This window comes from Symsagittifera roscoffensis, chromosome 1 (assembly GCF_963678635.1).
Source record: "Symsagittifera roscoffensis chromosome 1, txSymRosc1.1, whole genome shotgun sequence".
NCBI lineage: Eukaryota > Metazoa > Xenacoelomorpha > Acoela > Convolutidae > Symsagittifera > Symsagittifera roscoffensis.
The window spans coordinates 15,215,262-15,242,047 of record NC_087062.1 but is presented as its reverse complement, the minus strand read 5'-3'; the positions used below and the strand labels follow the sequence as shown (position 1 = coordinate 15,242,047).

The 26,786-nt window shown below is 33.6% G+C and overlaps 3 protein-coding genes across 3 annotated transcripts in view; 1 reads left to right on the top strand and 2 right to left on the bottom strand.

Annotated features, from left to right (window-relative positions):
• LOC134854869 (dual specificity tyrosine-phosphorylation-regulated kinase 4-like) overlaps positions 1-26,786 on the top strand; it is a 63,543-nt gene that overhangs the window by 1,969 nt on the left and 34,788 nt on the right. Inside the window, exon 2 of the mRNA XM_063871231.1 lies at positions 2,196-2,559. Within this exon, the coding sequence (XP_063727301.1) occupies positions 2,196-2,559 (364 nt within the window). The remainder of the gene's footprint in view (positions 1-2,195; positions 2,560-26,786) is intronic.
• On the bottom strand, positions 2,974-8,057 carry LOC134856877 (uncharacterized). Its single transcript, XM_063873172.1, has 4 exons — positions 7,985-8,057; positions 7,718-7,899; positions 3,795-3,844; positions 2,974-3,114 (listed from the first exon to the last, which is right to left on the bottom strand). Exons 2-4 carry the CDS (start codon positions 7,897-7,899, stop codon positions 2,987-2,989), a joined length of 360 nt encoding a protein of 119 aa, XP_063729242.1. The 5' UTR covers positions 7,985-8,057; the 3' UTR covers positions 2,974-2,986.
• LOC134854977 (uncharacterized) overlaps positions 21,021-26,786 on the bottom strand; it is a 16,153-nt gene continuing 10,387 nt past the window's right edge. The window contains exon 4 of the mRNA XM_063871360.1: positions 21,021-21,103. Within this exon, the coding sequence (XP_063727430.1) occupies positions 21,021-21,103 (83 nt within the window). The remainder of the gene's footprint in view (positions 21,104-26,786) is intronic.

Genomic DNA, 26,786 nt, shown 5'->3' with positions numbered 1-26,786 from the left:
TTAATTGAGTAGAGTTTTCTAATTCTGGGAGCCGAGTTCAACTTTTTCTGACAATTCAAAAATTACGCGAATGATTTATGGAAAAAAAATAAATAAATAATGCAATCCAGTGATACTGCAATTGAAACTATTTCTGTTACTCGGACGGCAGCTCGGTTTGTTGTTATATATAAAATATTTTAAAAAAAATTTTACTGGAGATTTATTATGCGCATTTTTTTTATTTTTTGCCACAAATCAATATTCAACTTTCCCAATTGACAATTTCTTTTCAAAACCGAACGCGATAATAGAGCTTGGGCAAAAACAGAAAAAAAAGCATCTTGAATAAATCAGATTTGCCATTATAAGTAAATTCCTTTTTCAAAATTTTGCTTCTCGATTTTGAATTTTCTTTGGTGTTTTATCAATTATTCAATCTCATGAACTATCTTTACCTTATTTGACAACTTCAGACAAAAATAGAATGCCAGATTATGCTTATAAAAGTGCATAAAGTTTTAATCAACATCTGTGTAGGCAAGTGTTTCAACCTCATACTTTGACCTATTTTTAAATATCAGTTTTTCAATATCTTTTAAATCTTAATTCCGCTGTTATCAAATGAAGGAAAGTATCAAGGAATAATTTATCTTGAGCTAAATTATTCAAGAAACTGCTTTGATGGTATTCTGAACATTCAAAGGAAAAAAATTTCGATATGATTAAGTGGAGCAGTTTTATATCATCAAAAATCCATTTGATACTATGCTCATATTGATTTTTCTACTTTATTTTTTGTTCATCTTTGTAAGCCAAATAAATTTTGTTAAAAGCTTCTTTTTTCGTTTGTAAAGCTATCTCCTTAACTATGGAGACAAAGAGAGTTCTTCTATCTGCGAGACCAGTAAGTAATTCGACATCGGGTCAATTCAAATCGAAGTAGGCTCCCTTCTAACTGGGTATAATAAAGGTAAAACTGATACTGAGCGATCTCCAAAGAGCAGTTCCTAGGAAGCTTACTATTTCTTACTTTTGTTCACCGGAGTTCCAATATCGAACGAAAAAACCTTTAAGCTTATTTTGAAAATCGAATAAGGGTATCAAAATTACCCAAAGAAAAAACTATGGGCAAAAAAGCTAGAAAAAAGCTGAATCTGGAGGTACCTGTTTGATGTTTTTTTTTTCAGTTTGTTGTACTGATTCGGGATTAAATGGTTAATTTTAAGAAATTGAAAATTGGATTTCAATCAAAACCTTAGTTGTTTCTCTAATAAGTAAAAGCAAATTTGTTTTGACAATTTGAAACGTTTCCCACAAACTTTGAGGCGTAGCCGCTTTTGCAGGAGGCTTCCCACAACCTTTTGCCTCGATTAAACCCTTGATATCAAACTCGGCTGGGTATATTATATTATATTATAAAATATATTATAAAAATCAAAAAATGGACAGTAAATCAAAACATTGATTTTTCTGAAGGCCATAAGTTTTCTTGTAGAAAAATTATGGACGTAGCAGCTTATAGAGAAAAACGTTTCTCAAACTTTTTTCTGACCACAAAATTTCTTCTATAGAACGTATTGTTTGAGACTTGAAAATTTTTTTAAAAAACAATATAAAAATCATGTGAAACACAATGGACGTAGCCTCTCATGCGCGGGAGCTTTCCATGCCCTGCGCTTTTGACTGAAATCAAAAACTCAGATTTGGGAGGGTAGTATTTGAGAAAAGTCAAAAAGTTTCAAGAACCTGTCAAAAGATCGAAACTTTGACTTTTCCGAGAGCGATAACTTTTTGTATGAATAAATCTGAGTTTAGTTGTTTATGCAGGGGAGCGTTCAACAACCCTCCGATTTGGGAGGGTAGTTTTTGAGAAAAAGAAAAAACTCCAAAAATTTGCTGAAAATATTCCCCTACATAGTTTTTGGAAGGCTGTAGATAGTAAGGCATAGTAAAAAGAGACCTTAAAATTTTTTTGATCACAATGAGCAATGGCCGCTGTTTCCATTGGTACCACTGTTTTGAAAATCGGTAGAGTTTTTTTGCGAAAAACTAAGTGTTTTGAAAAAAGAGGAAAATTTTTTCCAAAAGTTTTCAAAAAAAAACTAAAAACAAAAAAACCCGATCCAATACATCTTTATAAAACCTATTTTAATAAAACAGTAGGCTAATATGTAAGCGAGATGTCAAACTCACAAGAGCTTTTTTGCTTTTAGAAAACATCAACCATTGTGGACTTCATTGACGATAAACCCAAACTGAACTCAGACCGCACCATTTTACCGCAAATCAACATAGCCAACAAAAGCCAATTTACGCGACAAAACAGCACTGTGTTTGCAACCACGAACTACACCGCCGCCGACAACAACAAACCGAGACAAGTTCAACTGAGTTCCAACTCCACAGTCGTGCGCAAGTCGGGAAATTATAACGGTAACTCGGAAAACACGAACGGCGTCAGTAGTAAGAAGTCGAGCGTGGCGTTCGTTGACAGCGCGGGCAAGGAGGGACCGCGACCATGCAATGAGGTTGAGAGTTTCCCGCAACATGTGAAATATGTGCCGATTCCAGTGACAGGTTAGAACCAAAGATTTTTTCTCTTTTTAATTTTCCCTTTTTTCAAATTGATATGTTTATTTTTCCAAGCAATATTTTGAGCAAGAAACAAAAATCAATTGACAAAAGTCCGTGAAAAAACTATTTATCTCGGACAGACGAGTAATAGTTCAAGCAACGCAGACTTAATCAATTTGTGTAAAATGTCAACGAATGAAATTTTTTGTTGTAAAAATCAGTTTCATTTTTAATTTCATGAAGGGTTGAAAAAAAAATGGTTCACAAATCAAACTTGAATCGTTTCAAACTTGAATTTTTTGAAAATAATTCAATTAGGTGCATTTTGATTTTAACACAATTTTCGCTCTATCATCAAAATATTTATTTATGCATAAAAAATTGATATCCAAAATTTCATCAACTCTGATCGTCCATTCCTTCCTTCTTCTCAAACTTTCGAGATGCCCATATCTGCGAAATCATGGTTCATTATTGATATCCCATAGATACCACATACAGCAATAACCAGTAGCGCAGGAGACACTTGTGGGTTTGACACCGCTCGGTTTGGTTTGCCTGAAAATGTTGGATGAAACAGAACCTTCAGCTTAAAACAACGGATCTCTTAGAACAAGCTTAAAACAAGAGTTTATACACTCCTCCCACCCCCCCCCCTCAGGGATTCGACCACCTGCCGACCCAAAGGGCCCCCCTCTGTACTATTTTGAGATATCCAGTTTTGGCTGACTGACCTTAAAATTGTTCTAAGGGCGCCCTTGGCGCCAATCTATACTAATTTTAAGGGGGGAGCGTGCGCCGAAAAAACGCAATTTTTTGGTCAAATTTTTTCGAAGTTTTCTAAAAAACGCCTAAAAACCCCTTTTTTGACCTGTTTTTTGGCTCTTTTTCTTTTTGCCCCCCACCTGCAAATTTTTACATGTAAATTTGTTGACCACATTGTCCGATTGTTATGAAACTTTACATACATACTAATAAGGCCACGACAAACATATTTGGTCTTCATACTCAACCTCGTAAAACCACTCGTTACGCTAATATAATGAAGCTCGTTTGAGGTGGGGGGGAGGGGGGGGGGGGGTTTAGTGCTTTGGGAGAGCTCAGAAAATCAATTTGGTCGACCTTAAGAAAAAAAATCGACAAAATTTTCAATTTTTTTATTTGAAAATCCGCAACCCCCCCCCCCCCGCCCCTGTCGAGAAATTCCTAGATCCGCGCCTGAATGTAGGGGTGCTTACCGTTCTGTGCTTTTCCATTCATCTGTGAACAGCCTGGAGTTTTAAGTCCCCTAAAACACGCCACGTTGGATGACATAATTGATTCACTCTGATTAAAATCATCGGGCTTTAACTCAACTTCTGTGAACTTTGTAATTGATAAGGATTAGTTGAACAAAACATTTGTTTGACAGTTTGTAATTAATATGCCTCTTCAATCTCTTTACTACCCCTCCCCTCCCAGAAAAGGGGAAAACTCATTAAAATTTATTGAGTTAGGACCGATGTGGTTAACTCATAGAGTAATTTCGGATAGGGAACACCGTCTGCTCGTCACGCTATCTTATTTTCGGCCGGATAGATTCGTGCAACATCTTAGTCTAATACCGATCCTAATCTTACTCTTATACTATCTAGTCTCAGGGTGTTTAACTAGTCTCTGCTAGGCTCAATAGATCTAGGGTATACTGGTTTATTGCGGCTGCTGAAGTTCTCTTGGAGAGGCAACTAATTTCTAAGTTTAATTCAAATCTCTCTGGTGCTGAAATTACAAGTAATTTCAGCACTTACAAATAAGTGGGTTGTTAGTTAGATGGATCATGATTGGTTAATATTAAATACTTTACAGTGGTAAAATATCTAATTTATCCAATCATAAAATATAGTTTAGATCAGGTTCCACCCATCCGGGTTTTACAGAGTTTTTTAGAATTATCTTTCTGCAATTTAAAGGATGGATGATGGACGTTGGTATTTGGCGAACATCGTACTCTTGTCCGGTTTCTCTTGTAAGAGAAGTTCCAGGACGCTGGAGTGAGGGGCATCAATCGTTGTGTCTTCTTATGACAACGATGGTGTTTCCCAATGAAATCAATCTGATTTCAGAATGGTTTGCTATGACGGGTTTTTCTGTTTTATGTAGAGAATTTCTTTTGTGTTCGACCTCGTCTGGGAATGGCGTGGAGGGAATGCCTTGTAACTCGGATCTGTACGTATACTTGAGCATCGAGGTGGTCATTGGTCTAGTTCAATGAAGTCCTTTTCTGCGAAGTCAAGTCGTACTCTAAATCCTTTGAGTTTGTGATTGTGGACGGCATATCGGTTTGTGGTTGGCCATTCTTTTTTAAGTGTAGTGGGGTCATTTTGTCTTTGGATGTTCGTCTTTGTTGTTGTGTGCTGATCTATATACTGCAAGGTATAGTTTACATTTTATAAAATTTTTATTAGTTCAGTTTTTAATTATGATTTTGGTTAGTTGTTTTCACAAAAGCATTTTGTTTTAGTTCGGTTATTTTGAAGAGTTACTCACCCTTTAGTACCTCTTATTAAAAATAGAAGTGTGGTCACAAAGCGTGGATGTAGCGCGGTGGGTTAGGCCGGCTATAGAGCATGCTCAGGACGTCCTCTCTGGTGGGTTAGGCCAGGAGTGGGAGTATGATTTCGTGCGGTTTCTGTGAGAGGTCCTGTTATGTGATAACATTTTATGTTGGGATTATGGTGGTTTTTCTTATGTTTCGTTGGTTGTGTCCTTTTTTCAAAAATCAAATTGTTTTTGGTATGGGTTTGTCTTTCGACTTTTTTGTGTTTTATTATTTCTTTCTTAGACTTTATAATAGTCTTCAAAAGAATAGATTATCCAGTTTTAAACTGGGCTAATCCGGTTTGGGTACCGTTGGTTTTCTTTTCTTAGTCATGCTGTTATTCTATGATTTGTGGTGTTTAGTAAGCTGCGTTGGTTAGTTTTGTTTAGTATATAATTCCTTTCCAACCGGGTTAAAGGAAAGTTTGAAACTTGTTATCGCGTGTTAGAGTTGTTGAGTGTGAAAGCTTGAAACTGAAATTCATTATTTAAACAATTCTTCGTGGGCGAGCTGTGCGAGTTTGGATAGAATTCTTGTGCGAGTGAATAAAAATATCAAAAGGTTAGTACTGCATTTTCATTTTATCAATTTACTACATAGAATTTTAATTTTACTGCTTGTTTTGGGGAAAAATTAAATTACAAATTTTCATTTTTTATGAAATTTACTGCTTTTGGGGAAACAGTTTATAAATCAATTTACTACATTTGGTATAAATTTATAGTTTATCTTGTGGAAAACATTAGTGAAGTGAAGAATTTTAATAAGTTTATTTTTTATTTTGCTTTTTTGTTTCTTCAGATGATCCTGGTATGAAGACTAAAGATCTAAATGAAACATGAGTAAAGAATGGTTAGTATTTATTTCAAATTTATTAGTGAAAAATATGTATAAATTATACTTACCTGTTAGTCGTCGGGGAAAAAACCGTGGGGGAAGATGTCGTGTATTATGCCGGAGTTTGTTAGTAATTTTGCTAGTATGCGAATGATGTTTTTAGTTTGAAGCAGTGGCGAAAGCAATTGAAGTGCTTTAATAGTTTTTAGTTCTTCAGTGCCAACTGCAAACTCATAAGGTGTGTTTTGAATGAGGTTATATAATTTGTGATTGTATTTAGTGTTGTGGATGAATTCTAATATTGGGATTTCTATAGGTTGGATAAATTCATGTGGGATAAGGAAGGGTCTGGATTCTTCTGCGTTAAAGGTCTTCGTGATGGGACAAAATATATACATTTGGGTTATGGGATCATAATTGCGGAGGATGCCGTGAAGGTTAGTATCTTTGATGCAATATGTGAAATTAAGAAAAAATGGTGAAGTGTATTTAGAGTTAAGAAACTGAAAACGGTGGTGTGGTTGTCTTGATGGTGTGTGTAGGTCAAATGATTTTGTATGAAGCGATAATATGTATATGTGTGGGTTTGTTTAGTGCGTAACATAATGTCGTGTGAGCAGTGCAAATCGCGTTCATGTGGTGCAAGGAAATGGAAGGTTAGTGAAAATAATTGAAAATTTTCTTTAAAACTTTCGTAAGCTTGCATGTCGGTTAGTGCTTCAGAAATGATGTGGTCAAATTTTCGATCAAATATATTGAGTGTAAATACATATGGTGTTTTGATGAAGAATTTTTCTGTTAGTTGTGGATTAGCGAAGCGATCATCATCTAGAAATTGGTCTTGGTTAGTTCGTATGATGTTATGATCGTAATATTCTAGCGTAAATTCGTTAGCTCGGGGTGCAGTGAATGTTTTTAGTGATTTTTTATATCCTATATAAGTAAATTGTCTATGTGTTAGTGGTGTGGTGAGTCGATATAGCATATCTTGATTTCTTTCTATATCGTCATGAGTATTAGATAATGGTAGGCAAAGGGGATTAGTAAAATGATAATATGATGTCCAATGAAGTGTAGGCATTAAAACATGTTCATCTACAAAGCTACGTGTGTCGTTAGTGTCATGAGGAGTGTTTAAAGTATATTGTGGAAATGAAGGTAAGGTGATTGCTAGAAAATCTTTCGTGTTAGTGTGATGTGGATGATTAATGTATTCACGGGCTGTTCCTGGTTTGGTTGGGAATGGATGGTTTGGGAATTTTCTTTTAAAAGTGCGATAAGCTCTATTAGTGCTTTTTGATGATTCGGTGGAAATGGATGATTGTGCTAATGATGCAGAATAAGCTGAAGAGGGTGTAGGGGTAGGTGGGTTTGAGGATTCTATTGTGGAAGAAATCTGATTTATAGTGGGGGTGTTAGGGTGTAATAGTTGTTGTTGTAGGGTGATAAAATTATCGAGTTCTTGGGAGATTTGGGGAATATCTGGAGAATTGGATGATCTGGTGGTAAAATATCTAATTTATCCAATCATAAAATATAGTTTAGATCAGGTTCCATTATGCATGTGCACAATAGTTACAAATCTATGCATATGCTTAATCGTTGAATTATCCTTATACGGGTGGATATTGTATACTTGGTAACATATGGGTGATATAGCTAAACAAATACATCATCCTCTTTAGTGATGTAAAAAATTTCATTTTTTTTTTTAAATTGGAAAAACTTTCAAAAACTTAGTCATACTTGTTGCACGTGGTCCACGTGTTCTTCTCTGCCTGACACAATTCCTTGAAATTGTTGATCCTGAACATGGTTCCCCCTTTGACGTTCCCAGCGGGAGAGTAGTGACATGTATAGATTGCATAGTTATTATCTGGGCAGATATAAACCCCACACCCAAGATTCACACTATCTTTCCACATCATCTAAGCAGAAATTTCAAAACAGTGCAGGCCAAATAAAAAAACTAACCAATTTTTGAAAAATCAGTAACCAATTAGAATTTCTTACACCAAATTTAGGAAATCCGGAACAAAGTTTGCTGAATCCAAAACTGTTTCCCAAGTTCGTAATAAAACATGTATTCATTACGTTCTAGATAGCAGTTGTGAGAAACCCGCTTACATTTGAGGTACCTGCGTATAATTTAGGAATTCCAGAACAACTTGCAACACTTGCTTGTTGCAGGAATCTGCGATACAACTAAAATGCTGATAAAATTTACGTTATAAACCACAGTGACAAAAAACGGTTTGCAATCGATTTTATGAAAAAAATAATGTAGCAGATACCGACAAAATTGATTTGAATTGATTCCAAATCGATTTAGTTTCTTACAAAAATGTAGCTTAAAAATCAATATTATCGATTCTACATCAATTTAAATCCTTTTTTGTCATTCATACTGGTGTCATTTTTTTTTACGGATTTCAGTATTCAAAAAAAAAATTTTAATCGATTTTTAACAATTTTTTTTGTAAAATTATCTTATCCAGATTCTACCCAGTTTATAATCAAATTGCTAGATGATCGAACAAAACAAAATAGTTGAAATAATTTTTTTTTATTTGCTCTTTGACTGATTTTTCTTTTTGATACTTGGCCTGAAACTAAACTGTGATGATAACTAATGTCTAAATGATTTTGCACTGAAATGATTATTCTAATTTGAGTGTAGTAATTATATGTTATTTGCCAAACAAAATTGATCATAGAACGTTGAAATTGAAAATCTTATTTGAAAAAATATTGCACAATTTTACTTATTGCACAATCTTTTAAGCGTAATAGTTTAGGGTAAAAAACTTTCCTCGATTGACTATTGCTCTCTTTAGCTCTGATGGAGACTTGCTCAAGTTTCGTAACAAAAACTGTAGTTAAGGTAAATCAGTTCTGCTGAGTTTTTGATCATTTTCACTGCATTTCGAAATCTAACTTGAATCGATTTAAATTCATTATTTTTCTCAATTGTAAAAAACATTTTAACCCATTCTAAATTGATTTACGTATTTAAATGGATTATCGTAAATAGTTAACAATAGAAAAATCGTAAGCAGAATATTATTTGTAAAAAAAATCGATTTAAAATGATTTAAAATTCAAATTTGTCAAAGCGGGAAGGTATTTGTTCAATGAATTCACCGCAAATTTTAAACAGAAATCCACTTACATATTGGAAAATATTTCGCGACTTGTTTCTATTTTACAGTGATATGTTTGAAACAAGTTACTAGCTGTTTGATTTTTTGGTTTATGATTGGCTGACTTTTAACCATTTTTTTAACCTAAGATCCATTTATGATTTCTTCAAATTTTTTCAACAGTGCCAAAAATTGAAAAAAAAAAATCTTGATTTTTCTGATAATAGATAATACAAAAATTTATCCACCAATAGTGCTCAGCATTCAAATCGTTTGATTCATACATTCGTTCAAAGCCATAATTGCTTTATCTGTTTCTGCTTTTTTCTGAAATTACTGCAGTCTCTATAATGGTAAAAATTTGATACATTTTTTTGTTTCTGGCTATAACTTCTGATTAAAGCCTCAAAACTTTGCAAAAAACAGACCAATTTTTTAGCTGAAATTTTCGCAACTGCCAATTTTCGAAACTGTTTGCGGTGACAAGTAAAGCTAGTATACTATACAAGTTCTACTCATTTATAATGGAAAAAAACTGCAAAGCTTTTTTAGCTTTAAGTCCAATTGGAGCTAAGGTTTATCCAGGCTAGTTTATTCACCATTTTTTTAAAAGAAAAACTGATGATAATTCTTTTAAAAAACAGCTTGAAACAAAAAAAAACTTTTATAGCGTATCTTTTGCCAAGAAAATGCAAAAATTTAGGAACATGTGGCAAAACTTTTGGTTTGACCTGGTGCTGGTAATAATTTGTAAGCAAATATTTTTAGCACTATTGAATAAGGTTTTCAATTTCGGCACTGTTGGACAAGTTTTTTGTCGCAACCTTGCTGTACACTCAAAACTTTGCTCTCGGTTGATGGCCACAAAATTTGAAACTGACTGAGCCATACTAAAAAACAAAAGGATTGTCAAAATCGTTCTTCAAATGCAACATGAAATTAATTTAATACCTGTGTGAGATGTCCGTACTTGGAAAATTTTTTGCCCTTGTCACACTTTTGATAGTCTTTGTTGCCAGGATAGGAGTAGAACTTAGTCTCCTTGTACCATTTATTACAGCCAATTGTTGCCACAGCTGGACCTCCTTTGGAACCCTCGCTTGTCATGTACAGGTTTTCACCCACGTTATCCCCTACCAATCAAAAGTATCAACCAGTAGTTAAATTTAAATTTTCAAGACGATGCGCATGTCAGCAGCACAAATAATTCAGTGATTTTGTTAAGCAGGTTGTTGCCCTGAAAAAAGTTTAAGCCCCAATTTCATAAAAACTACCCTACCTTGTGCACTTTTCAATTTTTTGAAGTAAAAAAACTGAATTAGAAAAAAAAACTCTTAAGCTTAAAACTCTAGACTGTAATATTGGATAACTTGTGACACATGATGGTTGTACAATAAAGAGCTTTTGATTTCACATACGATTTTGAGAATGGGTGAGTTTCTTGCATTGTCCTTCATTGCCCAGCTTCTGCGAGTAATTTTTGGCGCTATTTTCTGAAGAACAGATAACAAATATTCCAGACACCATCCGTAGACACTAATTTTATATTTTTGTACTTGTTTCCCTATTTCTGTTTGTTCTAAGCTACTGTTTTTTGTTAAAAACAAACGATATTATCATTTTCATCACAGAAACTTTTTAGTTAGTGTGAAAAAAAATAATTATAAAGTCCGTTAATAGGCTGTGAAGTCACTGAATCATTATTGGAACCATACCCAACACCCATGTTACAAACACATCCTTTCTTAAGAACGTTCGTAACCTGGCAAAATATTTGATTTTGAGTTACTTTCGGACAAATAGGGCAAACATGTGAATAGTTTTGCTAGTTTATAAACAGTCAAAATCTCATTTTTAGCAGTTTTTCTTATCAAATTGTGCCAAAAAAATTGCATGTAGTTCTTAAGCAGGGGCACAACAGCGGTTCGCCGTGATGAGCTGTACAGCTCGTATGTTGGTCCCATCCCTCGTGGATGAATGATCTTAAAATCTTAAAATCTTAATTATCATTGCAATTAAATTTTGTGAATCAGAAGTTGTTCAAACTTGCCTAAATTGTCATCCCATGTAAATATTTCAAGGCCAGCATTTTTCCTGTGCTTGTTGTGTCCATCCAAAGATGCCTTTTTGATTTGCTCATCGCCTTGTATGACATAAAACAAATACACGATCCCCAAAATCAGAGTTCGGACCATGTTCATAGGCCATGATTTTCGATTCATCATAATCGTTTCTTGATGTTTGACTTTTTGTTGTTATAGTTTTCTCTGCGCTTTCTTAGTTTTTTGTTAGAACTTATTCCGATTTTTCGAAAATATTTGATTCCATTAGTTTTGTTTGAACTTATTCCAATTCAAACTTGAGACGTGATTCAATTGAGTTCATAGCTAACTTTTAAACATCCGACAATAGCTTGACTATCAGGTATCAAACATGCAAACCAAAAAAGTAGGGTCTAGGACAACAAGCCGACGGAAATTCAAGCCGAAAGAACTTCAAAACAAAATTTAAGCTTTACTAGCACCTCAAAGCACTGTTTTTCATATGTAAAATGATAATTTATTTTAAAAACATTGGCAAATTTAGTCTATAATGAGCGTTATTCATGGCAATGCACCTCTTAAGAATAGCATCCGTAATTTACATCCGGCCGGATTTTGAAATGAATAAATTATAAACATAAAAAACGCCTTCAACATTGTTTTAACTGTTTTAACTGTTTTAAATTTAGAGGCTTAGGTGTTATGAAAAAGCCAAAAATTTCAGTATTCAAATTAACCATATTTCATTACTTTTTGAGAAAGTTTGGCTTGAAGTCCCTTATTATACGATTCGATTTGAAGTCTCGTCGGCTTGATGTCCTGCAACCGATAAAGTATAAACACGTTAAGATTGAGACGAGTGGCATGGTGACAAATTGTTAACTTTGACATCGTCAGATCGTGACTGTTCAGTTAGCTGCCACGGCCGCAAAAGTGTGCGCGGATGAGCTCTGACTTCACCTCTAACAACATTTCTGCCACAGACCTGACCAATTTCAGCTGCTATAGTGTTGCCACATCTAAATTCTAGACGCAAAATATTGGTCTTGATTTTCGAACAAAAACTATGCCCAATGAAAAACTAGCCTAGAATGTGGTGAAATAGTACATTATTGGACTATCTTAATACATGATCGATAGTAGCCAGGGGCGGAATTTTTTCGAGGGAACGGAAATTCAACAAAAAAAATCGAAATTTTGTCAACCTTTTTGTAGGTCGGCCAAATTGATTTTTGAACCTTTCTCAAATCAGTATAAACACTCTAATTTGAGCAAAATTTATGCGGCACGGGCTATTTTTTATGTTTGAGCCGAAGGCAGCCTTAGAAACATTTTAGGGTCTGTCAGTCAAAAATGGATGTCTTGAATAGTAATTCTTTGATAAGATACAGTCTGTGACTCGCTATTAGAACTGCTCAAAAATATTCTTTTGAGTTGCTTGATCCAATTTTTCACTATTGTGATTTATTGCTCCAACTTTTCGACTTTCTAAAAAATGACGCCATTTTTTAAACTCTCAAAACTTTGCAGAAAAGATTGCGAGTGAAAAATTTTTTTAACTTGGTTTTGGGGGGGGGGGTCGATTTTTTCAATGGAGCAGAATTTTTTTTAATTTGTGATTTTGGTCGCCAAAGTTGACTGAATAAAAAACCACACCAAGCATAAATATTCCGTTCTCTTTGAAAGTCGGAACAAAAACTCGACTGCCCATCCCTGAATGTTTCGAATGGGCAGTCGAAACATTCAGGAATTTGCCCTGATATACGAGTAGTCATATTTTATTCAAATCAATTTTGACTATTTAACTAACTCGGACGGATTTTTACCATTAGATGTTTGAAAAGATTCAATTTTGTCAAATTGCGATTATAATTGCGCGTAAATGCGCGTTCAACAAGCAAAGAGTGTATATATCTTTGCATGTTTGAGGAGTTATCAGAATTAAAGCGTGTTTCGTTTATGTTTTCCATAAGTCTTGACTCGAAAACGGCACAAATATTGTTTCAAAACTATTCCAAATTAAATTAAGACAGGCGTATCAGTCCAGCGTCCAGCTAAATAGCCGACTTATTCGGGGTAATTTTTTCTGCAGACAAATTTCGAAGTTTTAACTAGCCATTTCTGACGGAAATATTTTTATTAGCCAAAAAATGTTGTTGCCCTGAGCACAAAAGACATTTCTTCTGTGATCTTTTTTGTAAAGTTATGGGGGTTTAAAGATCGCCAATTTGAGATAATTAACGCGCGATGTATTTTCTGCTATTGTCGCGTTAGCGGAGCTTTAATCCATCTTAGAAAAAGTTCCGAATTGAATTGAGGTATGCTATTTAATCTATTTAATACTTTGCTGGATGCTAAATTTTTAATGAATGGTTCATGAATTTTTTCTAAAGCGGACACTTCTCCATAGACTTTAAAGAACAGTCTGAAGATTCAAGGATTCGCCCTGATACGAGCAGTCTTGTATCATTTTAAGTTTGATTTTGCTTTTGCGGGGAATTTAATACGAGCAATTTTTTTAGATTCAGATTTAGAGCTTCCAGGTTGAAATGCAAACGTATCAATGTGTGGAGCGGATTGCGCATGAAAGAAGGGAATTATCTGAAATTTATACATTGAATGACCAGATATATCACTTGCCGTTTTTGGCTTATTAACATGGGATTATTCATCCTATTCAAAACTCCGCACTAAGATAAGACAGCACGGATTTATAATAGTTTTTGGCTTTTTTTATTTTTGACAACTGGTTCTTCAACTATAACATCTCCTGGAGCGGTGTAGGATTTTTTTGAGAAAGGTGAGAAATTTAAGAGCATTTTTACATCAAATTAAATTGCCAAGCTCTCTGAAAACAAAATAAGGACACTTTAGGGCAACTTTTTTTGCGCCACAGGTACAGTTACCAACAAAAAACAAACTACAGTCCGAAATGACGTTTTTAGACACTTTTCTGAAAAACTGAACAAATAAAATGTGTTTTTTCGACGTACGTTGCTCATAAAAATTGATGATAGACCCTTTGTGAGGTCAGGGGTCAAATCTATTATGCCTGAAATAGCTTGAAAGTAATGCCATTTTTTACGCTTTGCTGGACTCAATTAATGCCCTGCATATTGTACTTTTGTAACGAATATAGCTGATGGCGAACTGTTGCAAAGTATTTATAAAAATCTTTGAGGGAGAATTTCCTGGTTTAAACAAATGCATTCAAAAATTTTTATATGTAACATTTTTCGCTCCGAACAAAAATTTTCATCTTTAACAGCAACGTCTTTCAAATTTTGCTCTTATTTCATGAAAAAACATGTGTGTAATTCAACCTGACTTAATAAAATTGTTTCTAACAGAGTAATTCTTACTAACTCATTAATAACTTGCAAAAGAATGATACTTTGATTGCTTATTTTTTTGGCAGAAGTAAGAATTTATATGAAGCAAAAAAAGTTCAAAAAATACTTGCAGTTTCAAACTTTGATCAAGGAAACGGATATCATAGTATCCTCCTTTTTAACCGAGATTTGGAGAACTATGAAAAATAAAAAAAATGCCTAAACGTTCTGTTTTTTGAAGCATTTTAAGACATTTTGGCAACGATGATCTTATTAAAAATAACTTTGACGACTCCCAATTGAGTTTTGATTCAAAATTCATTGTTAGAGTTACATTTGAATCTCATTATTGGAGTTTTGTTTGCCTACATGAGCAGCCGTAAATTTATGGCTACCTCTATCATTGACAGTAAATTAACTGCGTCTGACCAAAAATGGCGGTATTAATCAGACTGAAATCGTTTGCGCCTTTTTTGCGCTTTTTTCGTTTATTCCCGTGTATAAAACAGAAAACTAAATTCTCAAAACTGATAGCTTGGAATATAATACAACCTCAGCGCATAGTTTGAATAAATTGTTTAATTTAAAAAATTGCGCTGTTTTTTCATAGGCGATTAAAGGAAAAGTCCCTAAAACTGATAAAACTAACAAATAGTTTAAAATGATTTAGAAACCTATCTAATAATCTGTATGGCACCTACTAGAGAATCCTTAACCCTATAAATACAACTAAATTAGCGCTAGAGCTCTAATGAGAATTTTAATTTTGAAGCTTTCTAATTAGTTGAAATTTTGAATAAATTACCTACATTAAAATCACTCCTCTTTTGTTGAAAAGGGTGAAATTGTTTAGTAGATCCCGAACGTTTTTTTTTTCATAATTATCTTATAGCAGAATTTCAAGAACTCAGCTACATAATTTTTTTCTAACAGATCGTTTGGATCAATATCAGCTGGCCCTAATTAAATTAGTAATGTTTTGAGTGAATTTTTTTCACCGCTTTGTCGTGTTGATATAAACGAGTAAGTTTCGTTCGCGTCGTAAAGTCCAAGTAAAAAACTTTTTGTTTCTCAGAAATTTTATGAATACATAAACAATTGTTCCGACCATTAAAAAAATGTGGAGAATTTGTATTCGAGTGTTTTACTTTTTTTAAATTGTTTTCCACGCAACAGCAGGTGCCACAAAGAATGATCGGAATTGGCCGAGTGATATATCATATTAAAGCCCTTTCGGTGGCGATTTGACCATTTTAAAAAATATAAAAAACTTTCTCAGTGTTGAGAAAAAATAGATTAAAATTTTTAGTTTGTCTAATTTTGAGTAACGCAATCGAATCACGCTCATTATATAAAAATTTACTGTTTTTTTAAAGTTTTTAGGCTGAAAAACCTAATTTTACTATACAAAAGACTATTTTGTATGTTTCATTTGGCGCTTTTTTGACAAAAAAAGTTAAAAAAAGCTCCAAAAGAAAAAAATATATATTTTTTTCGAAAATGTTTTTTTTTCGTTTGTAATTCATTTTGGAGACAAATCTGATGGCTCATGCCCAGGGGCGCATTTAAGATTTTCTCGAGAGGGAGGGCGGATTTTCAAAAAAATTCGAAAATTTTGTTTTACCTTTATTTCTTTTAGATCGACTAAATTGATTTTCCAGAAAAAAAAAACTTTTTAAAAATTTTGAAGAAAAAATAGGCCGAAAAATTTGATCAAAACAGCATTTTTTCGGCGCGCGCGGCTAGCGTTTGTTCGGGTCAAATCCCTAAGGGGAGTAGTTTGTCCACCCCCTGCCCCCTTCCTAAATCCGCCCTTGCTCATACCTAGCTTACTAATTTTCTACAGGATCGTATAATTCTCTAATCACACCACGCACTAAAAATGACACTAATTTGCAAAAAGTATAAAAAAAACTATTTTTCTATTTTTTTAAGAACGTGGTGTGCTTCTTGCTTTAATCCTTGTTTTAATTTGCAGTATTTTCAAAAAACAATATATATTTTAAACTCCAATAAAAATACCCGGAGAAAAAAAATGGGCGCACTTTCAAACTATTCGAACAATGGTGTATAAAATGTTTGAGAAGGATCAACATTATATACAATACGTGTCCTTTAATTCAATAACATACAGTTTATCACCGTACAATATCACACTTAGTCATTTCACTACTGAACAATTTCAATCGACAACAATATAACACAGTACACTTTAACACAGTATCTCCAGTTTTTTACAGTACACTTAAACGCTTAGTCATTTCACTCTTAAAACTAATGCTGTATGAATTCCTTATCTTAACACTTATCACACCAAAGTTCATCCTGCAATTAACGCACGCACCATGATGATAACTTGGTTTATCTTAGTTATACATGCTAAAAGGAGGCTTCCTAAATTACTTAAGACTCTTATCAACAAGTTTGTAGTTTATTTTCAACTAGACTTTTCGCTAAACCATTATGATCACTAAAAAAAGCTGCTTGTGCTAATTCATAACAATTTGACGTAAAAACTCTGACAAAAATCACATTCTGACAATCACTTTATACTTTACTCAAGTGATAAACTAACGCAAACACAATAAACACATTATGATTGAGTCTTCTTTCGAATTCACAGTTTCATCTAAAAACCAGCCATTTCTTATCGTATTCAGCCACTAATTTTATTTCAAGCAATAAAAGAAGCTCACCGAAAACGGGTTTTGCTCCAAATATCAAACACATAAATGTCGAGCAACTGCCATTACTGAAAATAACGTATTAACCGAGACGCGTGGAGAGCATAACCATGACACTTCAGCTGGAACATTGGAGGTCCGAAATGTAATAGAGCATATAAAAGATCTCAGCGAGAGATTTACCACGACTGTTGCAGTTGCCAGTGCGGTTTTGCCAGTTTCAAACGATTTGGCTACTTAGAGACAAACTAATTCGAACGGCTGCGCGCATTCGTAAGCAGCTAGATGTAAATATGCCGCCCATCCCCGTTGCGCAAATTCTTGAGATACCTGAAACTTTGAAAATTTTTATCCGGTATGACAGTGGATCAAATTATCATGAGCGAATCATTTTGTGCGGCGACCCCGAAATGCTGAGAAATCTGGAGAAGTCAACTTTCTGGTTAGCCGATGGAACTTTTAAAATTACTCTAAAAATGTTCTATCAACTATATTCAATTCATGTTAGTGTATCTGGCATTGCGCCAGCTTGCATTTACGCGTTCCATCCTAACAAAACCGAAAAAAAACCCACAATCGCTTCTTGCAGGCGTTAATTGATTTAACACCCTACGTTCGGCCTGAAAAAAAAAGAATTGGGTGTTAAAGTCACCGTCGAAACGAATCACGATTTAGCGCAGGCTTCAGAAATGCCGCCATCCCTCGCATTCGAAAAGAAAGAAAAGATCGGCGATTCCTATGACATGATCGTTCAGGAAATTTAGAATGTATGCGACAGAAATTGTTTAGAACCCGAGAAAATTGAGAAAATTGACGAGTTTTGTCTGTACTTTGGCTCTACTTATATAAAAGCTCGGTGCCAATCCGTGAAGTTTTGTTCCCTCCCTCCCTTCGGAACCAGCGAGATGTGGCCGTGAGTGGGATTGCTCGAACAACAAATGCTGCCGATGGATGGCATTTCGGGTTTCATTTTGGTTTGAAACTTTTGAAACAAGTTGTGTCTGTACTTCGGCTCTACTTATATAAAAGCTTGGTGCCAATCCGTGAAGTTTTGTTCCCTCCCTTCTTTTGGAACCAGCGAGATAAGGCCGTGAGTGGGATTGCTCGAACAACAGATGTTGCCGAGGGATGGCATTTAGGGATTCGACCTTAATTCAGCGGAGCCCACCCAAACTAGTGGAATGGGTAGTAGTGCGCAGCCTGCAAAAAGACGCTTCCGTACAAAAATTCACTTTTTTGATGCATCGAGTGGCCATAAAATCAAAAAAAAAGAAAGAATATCGAGTATTAAATGAAAGAGTAAAAAAAATAATGTCCGTTTACGAAGACAAAACTGATCTGTACTTTTTCAGAACGATGTCTAATTTGTGTTAAGCTATTGTGAATTTTGTATCGTTTTTGTTGATTGTTTCGTATTATTAGAATTTAAATGTTAATCCTACTGAAAATTGTGTCAGCTTTTTTTGAAAAGACGTTTCCTTGCAGACTCCCGGAAACGTAACTAAACGCAAGAACTTGACTCGTGCTTTAGCAATTTGTTCCCAGGACAATCGAAATCATTTTTGGGATGCTAGGTTGGGACTACGGGCTGGTATACTATTTAGCTTTGCGTTTATGTGCCAACAGTTCAAAAAAAGCTGACAAAGCGATCAAGTCATAAGTTTAAGTTCGAGAATGATCCTAGAAAATATTGATTTTTGAGGCTTTTGGCATTGGTTAAACCTTTTTTAAATTTCCATACCAGCTGAAATTGTCTAGAAAAGTAGGCCATATTAGTTAAAGGACGTCTAATTATTTGCGGGCTTTTGAAGTTCATTGAACTATTGCTTTTTTTTGTTCATTTTGGAATGATTCATTGAACTTATTGGCAAGGCCATTTCATTTTGGTCTGAAACGTTTCATTGAAATCATTTGCACGGTCAGTTCTGTTCAAAACGCGAATTAAGTAGCGCGAATTTGTCTGGTTTTAATTGGCAAAAATTTCTCTCATTTAATTCTTTGATGTTTACCGAAATTCCCTTTTAAGTAAGTTTTTTTTTCTTTTTGGGTTAAAACGGTATTGAGTCATAGAAATTGTTTTAAAAGGTAGTGATGTTAAATTGCTAAGGCAACAAAAAATAGATAGTGAAATTGTAAGGTGTTAAGTTGTTTAGAGTTTTAAAAAGGAAACGATACAATACGGCTATAAAATCTGAGTTGTCGTTGATATTAATTTCATGTGAAAGTAATTGCGTTGTTTCAATGAACAATTATATATACCGTATCGTATCTATTTGCGGATCAACCGCTTACAAATCCCCTAATTAGTTCAGGGTGGAAGTAATATTGACTTTCCTGAAATTATCTTTGATGGCAACATAAATCGATCTAAAGTCTAAAAAACTTGAAAAATCATTCAAAATTAAATGGTTATCAACTGTTTAAAATAGCTATTCCGAATCTAACATTTTCTCAAGCAATATATTCTGGTCGCTTGCTCGAAGTGCATATTTACACAAAATTAATTTGAAAAATATTACGTGGCTGGGGGAATGTCTACGGTAGGTCAGTTAGAGTGGATTGTAGGGTTGATCCCATAATTTCTATCTAAATCTGGAAATCTATTGTAGTTTTTCATTTCATTGAGTATAAGGTTGAAAACAAAGTTAAATTTTTTTCCGCGATGTAATGATTAAAATCAATTCACCCTACTTTTTAAATAGGTCGTTCATCAATTAATGAAAATATATTTATAAATTTGCTAAGACAATAAAAAGTATGGAGTGAAATTGTAAGGTGTTAGGTTGTTTAAAGTTAAAAAAGGGAAACCATACAATACGGCTACAAAATCTGTGTTGCAGTTGATATTTTTTTCATGTGAAAGTAATTGCGTTGTTTCAATGAACATTTTTAATTACCGTATCATATCTACTTGCGGACCAACCGCTTACAAATCCCCTATTTATTTCAGGGTGGAAGTAATATTGACTTTTCTGAAATTATCTTCGATGGCAACATAAATCGATCTAAAGTCTAAAAATCTTGAAAAATCACTCAAAAATAAATGGTAATCAACTGTTTAAAATAGCTATTCCGAATCCAACACTTTCTCAAGCAATATATTCTGGTCGCTTGCTCGAAGTGCATATTTATACAAAAATAATTTGAAAATTAATGCGTGGCGCTGGGGGAATGTCTACGGTAGGTCAGTTAGAGTGGATTGTAGGGTTGATCCCATAATTTCTATCTAAATCTGGAAATCTATTATATTTTTTCATTTCATTGAGTATGAGGTTGAAAACAAAGTTAAATTTTTATTCTTCGATGTAATGATTAAAATCAATTCACCCTACTTTTTAAATAGGTCTTTCATCAATTAATGAAAATGTATTTACAAAATTTGATTTGTTTTTCTGAATGAAATTGACAACTCCAGTGTTCTCGAAATTCAAATCTTGCAAGAAACTTAAAAAAAAAAACATTTTTGCTTATTTTTTGCTAAATTCTTGGTAAGCTCAGTTCCTTTTGGTAAACTGAGTGCCTATTGAAGTTTCTGCTATTCTCTAGCAGATACTCAGCAAAAACTCACAGCGGAGATTGCTGGATTTTATTTCCTCTAAGGCGAACGCAATATATGAAACTTGTAAAAATGCATGCAAAGTCAAAGTTTCTTTATGTATTTACATCATTTTAGCAAACATTCTCAAAATAGGTAGATTCGAATTATAGTTAATAAAACTTAATTGAGTATGTAATCAGAAATTTCTTTACCGCCATTTAATTCTTTTATGATTCTTGCAAAATTTGCATGTCATAAGTACACTTGGGAATGACACATTTATTCTAGTGTTTCACATTTTTAATACACACTAATTTACATCATAGCTGGCATAACTGGACTTTCCAAGAGTGATGCCACAAGCAACCAGCAGTGCCATCAGCAGTTCGTTTTCTGAAAACAAACAAACCAACAGGAAGAGATAGTTCGGATCTAGATCTACTCAATACTCATAATCCCCCCCTTTTCAAGAAAGAGGGAGATTGTAAATAATATTAAATCAGCAATTTTCTGACCCATCATGCGACAAATTCGAATTTTTCACAAGAAAGCTGTAGTCCTAATTTACTGTTTTTACATAGGAGGGGGATTTTTTTGGTATATACCATAGTCGCAAGAGTTCGTGAATTCAAGGAAAACAAAAAAACGGCCTTTTGTCTATATCATTTTTCGAGTTCGTAGATTATGGGCCCATGTGAATAATCTCTACCCCCCTTACTACCCATTGAACGACGCCCCTAAAAGCTTAGATATATTTCGTTTAGCTTCCGGGGACGCTCAGTGTCCCAGAAAGCTAAACGAGAAATTTAAAAAAAAAGTTAGAGCGCAAAAAGCTGAATTCTGATTGGTTGAAAAAGATTGCTCTTCTCTTAACCGAGTGAATTATCTCTTTTAAATTGACAGAGGGGGGAGATTGCTAACTTGGTCCAGGTTAAGCTAAGTCACCTTGAGTCGCTTTCAGTTTCAACAGGTGGTGAAAGGAATTTTTTGAATAAGTTAAACCAATTGGAGCAAAGCTTATGATCAAGAAACAATTCACCTGGTTACAATTAAAACTAAAGATCACAAAGAGAAACTAAGAACTAAACTGTATATCTGTATATTTGGGGGTCTTTTCAATCATTGAGCTCATAATAGGGCAATCACAGTGTTTTTTAAGATGAGGGCTAAAGGGCTATAATGGGAAGAACACAACTGAAATCACGTGGGTCATTTTATTTTTAAAAAGTCGTCTAAAATGAAGGTCAGTAGTATGCATATAGTGCGTTAGGATCTGGGGGGGGGGGGGTTGTCATACATGGATGACCATTAGGTATAAATCATAATGGTCACCATGTATTAAATGATCAGCAATGGTCACCATGTAATAATCCTAATTGTCACCATGTATAATTTTATAACTAATGGTCACTATGTAATAATCCTAATTGTCACCATGAATAATTTTATACCTAATAGTTCTCATGTAAAACTTCGGTATATTAATGAGTATTCCCACTGAACGTTGTGGAAACGGGAATGGAATTAAGTTTTGGTCGGTGCATGTTTTCCCTTCTAAAGTTTGAGGGTATTGGCTTGTTTACATGTAAAATGACCTTATATACCTATTATATGCGACCAAACTATATAGTATATAGGAAAGCACAAGATTTTGGCAGCGTAGCTTAACTGTTGGCTGCGGTGAACGATTTCCTTCAAAAATGCATGTTTTATTGCTGAATCTCGAAGAAAGCAAAATTTGTCAAGTGCGGCGGCCGCCACCTCTATTTAGGCAAAAATTATTAATCAATTTGACCGAAATAAGAATGACAAATTTCAGCCAAATCAAGGTAAAAACAAAGTTCAGCCAAATGAAGGTAAAAACAAAGAAAAATTGAAAACACTGAAAACTCTAAAATAAGGAAATTGGCTTAAAAGTTTCGACATTTCCATTTTCCGTGTCTACAGGAGACTGAAAAAAGGTCTAAAATTTATGACAAAAGCTTTGATTTTATAGAAAGGTTGAAAGAGCTAATAAGTTGAAGTGGGTAAAGATCTGGAAAAACGAGAACACTGATGAAAGCCAAAAGTGCCCATTAATTTTGCTGCAGCCATTTCTAAGACTTGCATATACCACTTTTTATAATAAAAAGGAAACAATTTTCGGGGCTTCTAGAAAACGTCTAGTATTTCCTATTAACTTTTTTGTGCTAACAGAAATTGTGAAAATATTCATCAGAGCGGACCTAGAAACTTGGGGAAAACTGTTATTTGTGTGCCAATATATACGACAGAACAGAGTGACCATCGAATAAAGCAGGTGAAAAGTTATTTGCGACTTTTAAGGAAAGCAGTTATTCAAATTAGAGCAAATTCAATCGGGAAAGACTGAACACAAACTAAGACAACTTATGGATACAAACTCAAAACTTGATATGAATTCAGAGTTATAGTTTGAGCATCCAAAATTTTTGATTTTTCCATTAAAAGAATATGCAATTAAATAATTTTTAATTTGATACTACAATCTAATCAACTGTTCTCACTAACTTCTAATTAACTCAATTTGGCTTTAGCAAGAGCTTTCTATTCAAAAGTTTGAAGCGCTATCAGTTATTATCATTGACTAACCTTCTGCTCAACAAATTAAATTTTGAGTTTTTAAATATAAATCTGATCTTTTGAATGTTTCCATGATTACGCTATTGTCTCTCAAAATACGGTGGATTTTTGACCAAAATATTCGATTATTCATCTGCAACTAATTGTGTTATCAAGAGTTCAACCTTTCTCTCAATATATGCTTGAGGTGATCACTACTAGCAGTATCAAAACAGTTCGCATCATGAAATTTCTTCTCATTTTTGCATCGATATTTGTCTTCTCTATTAACAAAACATGTCTTCGAAAAACGGTTAGTTGTTTGAAATTTTAAGATAAAAAATCAAGCCTTATCATCAACACTCTACCTGAATCTTCGGATTCCGTCAGGATGATAGCTGTTTCACACTAAACAACGCTTTCACACCAATTTGGCTACAGCAGTTTCCGAAAACTTGTAAGTGCCATTTTGTAGTTTCAATGCATTTCGATAAACGTCAATTATGTTGTGTTATCTTAAGCTAGAACGACTAACAAAGACATGTTTAATTTGACAATAAAAAGTTTGTTAGACAGTTTTACTTTGAGGAATTAAAATTTTGAGCCTCAATGCAGAAAGACTTGCTATTCATTTCAAAGAAAAAAGGCGTAAGCATTTTGTGCTATTTCATAAAAAGCTCTATCGACTAAATAAATCTTGAATTTAAAAAAGTGGTACTGACTTTTTATCTGATTACACAATTGCTTCACTTCTGTGGGTTTATAACTTTGATTCAAAATTATGATTTTTCAAATGAAACCCATTGAAAATTTGTGACTTTTAGAGATTGATCAATCATCCTTCAAATATACAGTACCTGTCACTGAGAATTTGCTCGCTTACCGTCTTCAGCTCTACCAGCCGCATGTCTGCACGATCAATGATTTTCCTCAATAAACCATAAATTTTTTCTAATAAGTTTCTTATCGTAATTTTTACATCTATGAGTAACAGTTCATCAAACACTTTGGACTCCATGCTGTCTCCAATTGGACTTGTTGTGTGATGCTTCCATCGACAAAATTTTGTGAAAACTTGAAAACTGATCTTTCTTGTTAAAATTTTGAAATATTTTTCATAATCATTGACTGCAGATAAATTGAAATTATCAATGCAACATATGCCACTTTTTCAAAGTTAAATGTTCATAATGAGGATACCTGGAAGATCAAATATTTCTACAAATTGTACACTTTTACATAGATACATACAGTTTACATAAATAGACACACACGCAAGTTTTGCTTACATACATGCAAAAATTTCACTTATTAGTTCTGCTGACCTTTAAAATACAAGCACATGTAAACACACAAACCAACTTGCATTCACTTCACACTTTCAAGACAAATTTATACACACATTCAGGCAAAAAGAATCACGCATTACAGACTGGCATTCATATGTCTTTACATAAAATCATATAAACGTGCCTTTCATACTCATATACGAATATGTATAAGCACTTGCCTACAAAAAGACATGGAATGTACTTTACAAGCATGCAACTACTCATGTGTACACACTTTCCGTTTCAACAGACATAAAACTTCAATCATAAGTTTGTACAATTTGCAAACCAGCTAACTTTTAAAAGCTTTTAAACTGAAAAACATACATTGATACAAAATAATTGCTGGTCTTCATTCACTCAATCAAGCGGACTGGCATTCGAGAACTCTTATTTACATAAAAACATACAAATATACATAACTTCTAAATACTCAAATGAATACACACAAATAGTATGTGCATACATGATTAATTGCATTTATACATGCAAAAAATTGTACACTTTTTCATAGATACATACAATTTACATAAATAGACACACACGCAAGTTTTGTTTACATACATGCAAAGATTTTACTTATTAGCTCTGCTGACCTTTGAGATACAAACACCTGTAAACACACAAACCAACTTGCATTCACTTCACACATTCAGACAAAAAGAATCACGCATTACAGACTGGCATTCATACGTCTTTACATACAATCATATAACCGTGCCTTTCATACTGATATACGAATATGCAGAAATACTTGCCTAAAAACATACATTGGTTGAAAAAATATGCTTGTATTCATTCACTCAATCAAGCGGACATGCAGTCAAGAGTTATTACTTACATAAAAACATACAAATTTACATAACTTCTAAATACTCAAATGAGTACACACAAACAGTATGTACATACATGATTAATTACATTTATACATGCAAAAAGTTGTGCACTTTTACATAGATACATACAGTTTACATATTTACACACATACGCAAAGCATATGTGCGTACATATATACTATGCTTATAGTATCTTGTCTAACTTTCAAGAAAAACTAGAAACATTAGTAAAATTCAAGTTGGGTTATAGTTATTCTTCTAGTTACAATTGTTTTGGTTTACACGCACATAAGGAAAAAAATTGTACTCATACTTACAAACAGATCAACTTGCATACATACACACATACACAAAAAGTATTTTTTCTTGCATTTGTTTATAGATTACTAGAAATATTCACACAAAAATGTATTCATTACGTTTTACGTATGAATATATTCAAATACAGTCAAACCTACATACACACTTTGATTTTGACAATGCAAACGTCGCAAGCAGAGATTTGCAAAGAAATGCCAGCTTTCAGCCAACTCATCTACACCATTTAGCAATGTTGTTCATCTTTGAAAAAATAAAAAAGGGCGATAAACAATTTTTTAATATGTCTGTTGATCTCCCAAACGAATTTTCCAACGGTATCAAACTTCAACTCAAAATTGACCAGTGAGTCATAAGAAGCGCTTTTAGTGGTCAGAAGAAAAAACCGAGGCTTACTAACTTGCATAACACGGGAAAATTCCAAAACAAATTATTGAAAGTTTTTTGTTGGACGGTCCGAATAGAGTTTTTTGACATATAGAAAATTGATTTCAAGTAATTATTTAGTTTTGTACAGAAAATTTAAGACAGAGGAAATTTTGGTTCGAAAAAAAAAATTAGCCATTGTTCTAAGAATTGTTAATCTTTTTTAAAAAAACACTGTTTTTTGATTCATTTGTTAGTTCTGTAGTTTGATATATCTTCAGTTGAAGATTAAGCTGCAGGTTTAACCGTACACCAAATTACATTGACTAGAGTTCCACATTTTGTTGTTTTCCTCGCTAAACCATCAAAACTTTTTTTTGTTTAAAAAAATATTTTTGGTTCTGAAAAAGCTATTTAATACAGGTTCAACTGTTCTTTTTTTCATCTTTTCCCCCGTATTTATGCAATATCGATAGTTTGAGCTATAGTATCTTAGAAAATAATCTTTTACCTATGATAAAATTAACGGTAAAGGGTATGTTTTAGAGAAAACAAAAGTTGTTCTAAGCTGATGTTCAGCTCATTTTTTCAGTAATAAATAAAACTTTCAGTAATTTTTTTAATTTGTGCAAAATAAACAACCCA

Bases quoted from the DNA above. Each gene is read 5' to 3' on its own strand.
- LOC134856877 (XM_063873172.1), bottom strand. From the start codon at position 7,899: ATGATGTGGAAAGATAGTGTGAATCTTGGGTGTGGGGTTTATATCTGC. The intron at 3,845-7,717 runs GTATGACTAAGT...GGCGTGTTTTAG, and splicing joins ACGTGGACCACGTGCAACAA to GGGACTTAAAACTCCAGGCT. The intron at 3,115-3,794 runs GTAAGCACCCCT...CAACATTTTCAG, and splicing joins GAATGGAAAAGCACAGAACG to GCAAACCAAACCGAGCGGTG.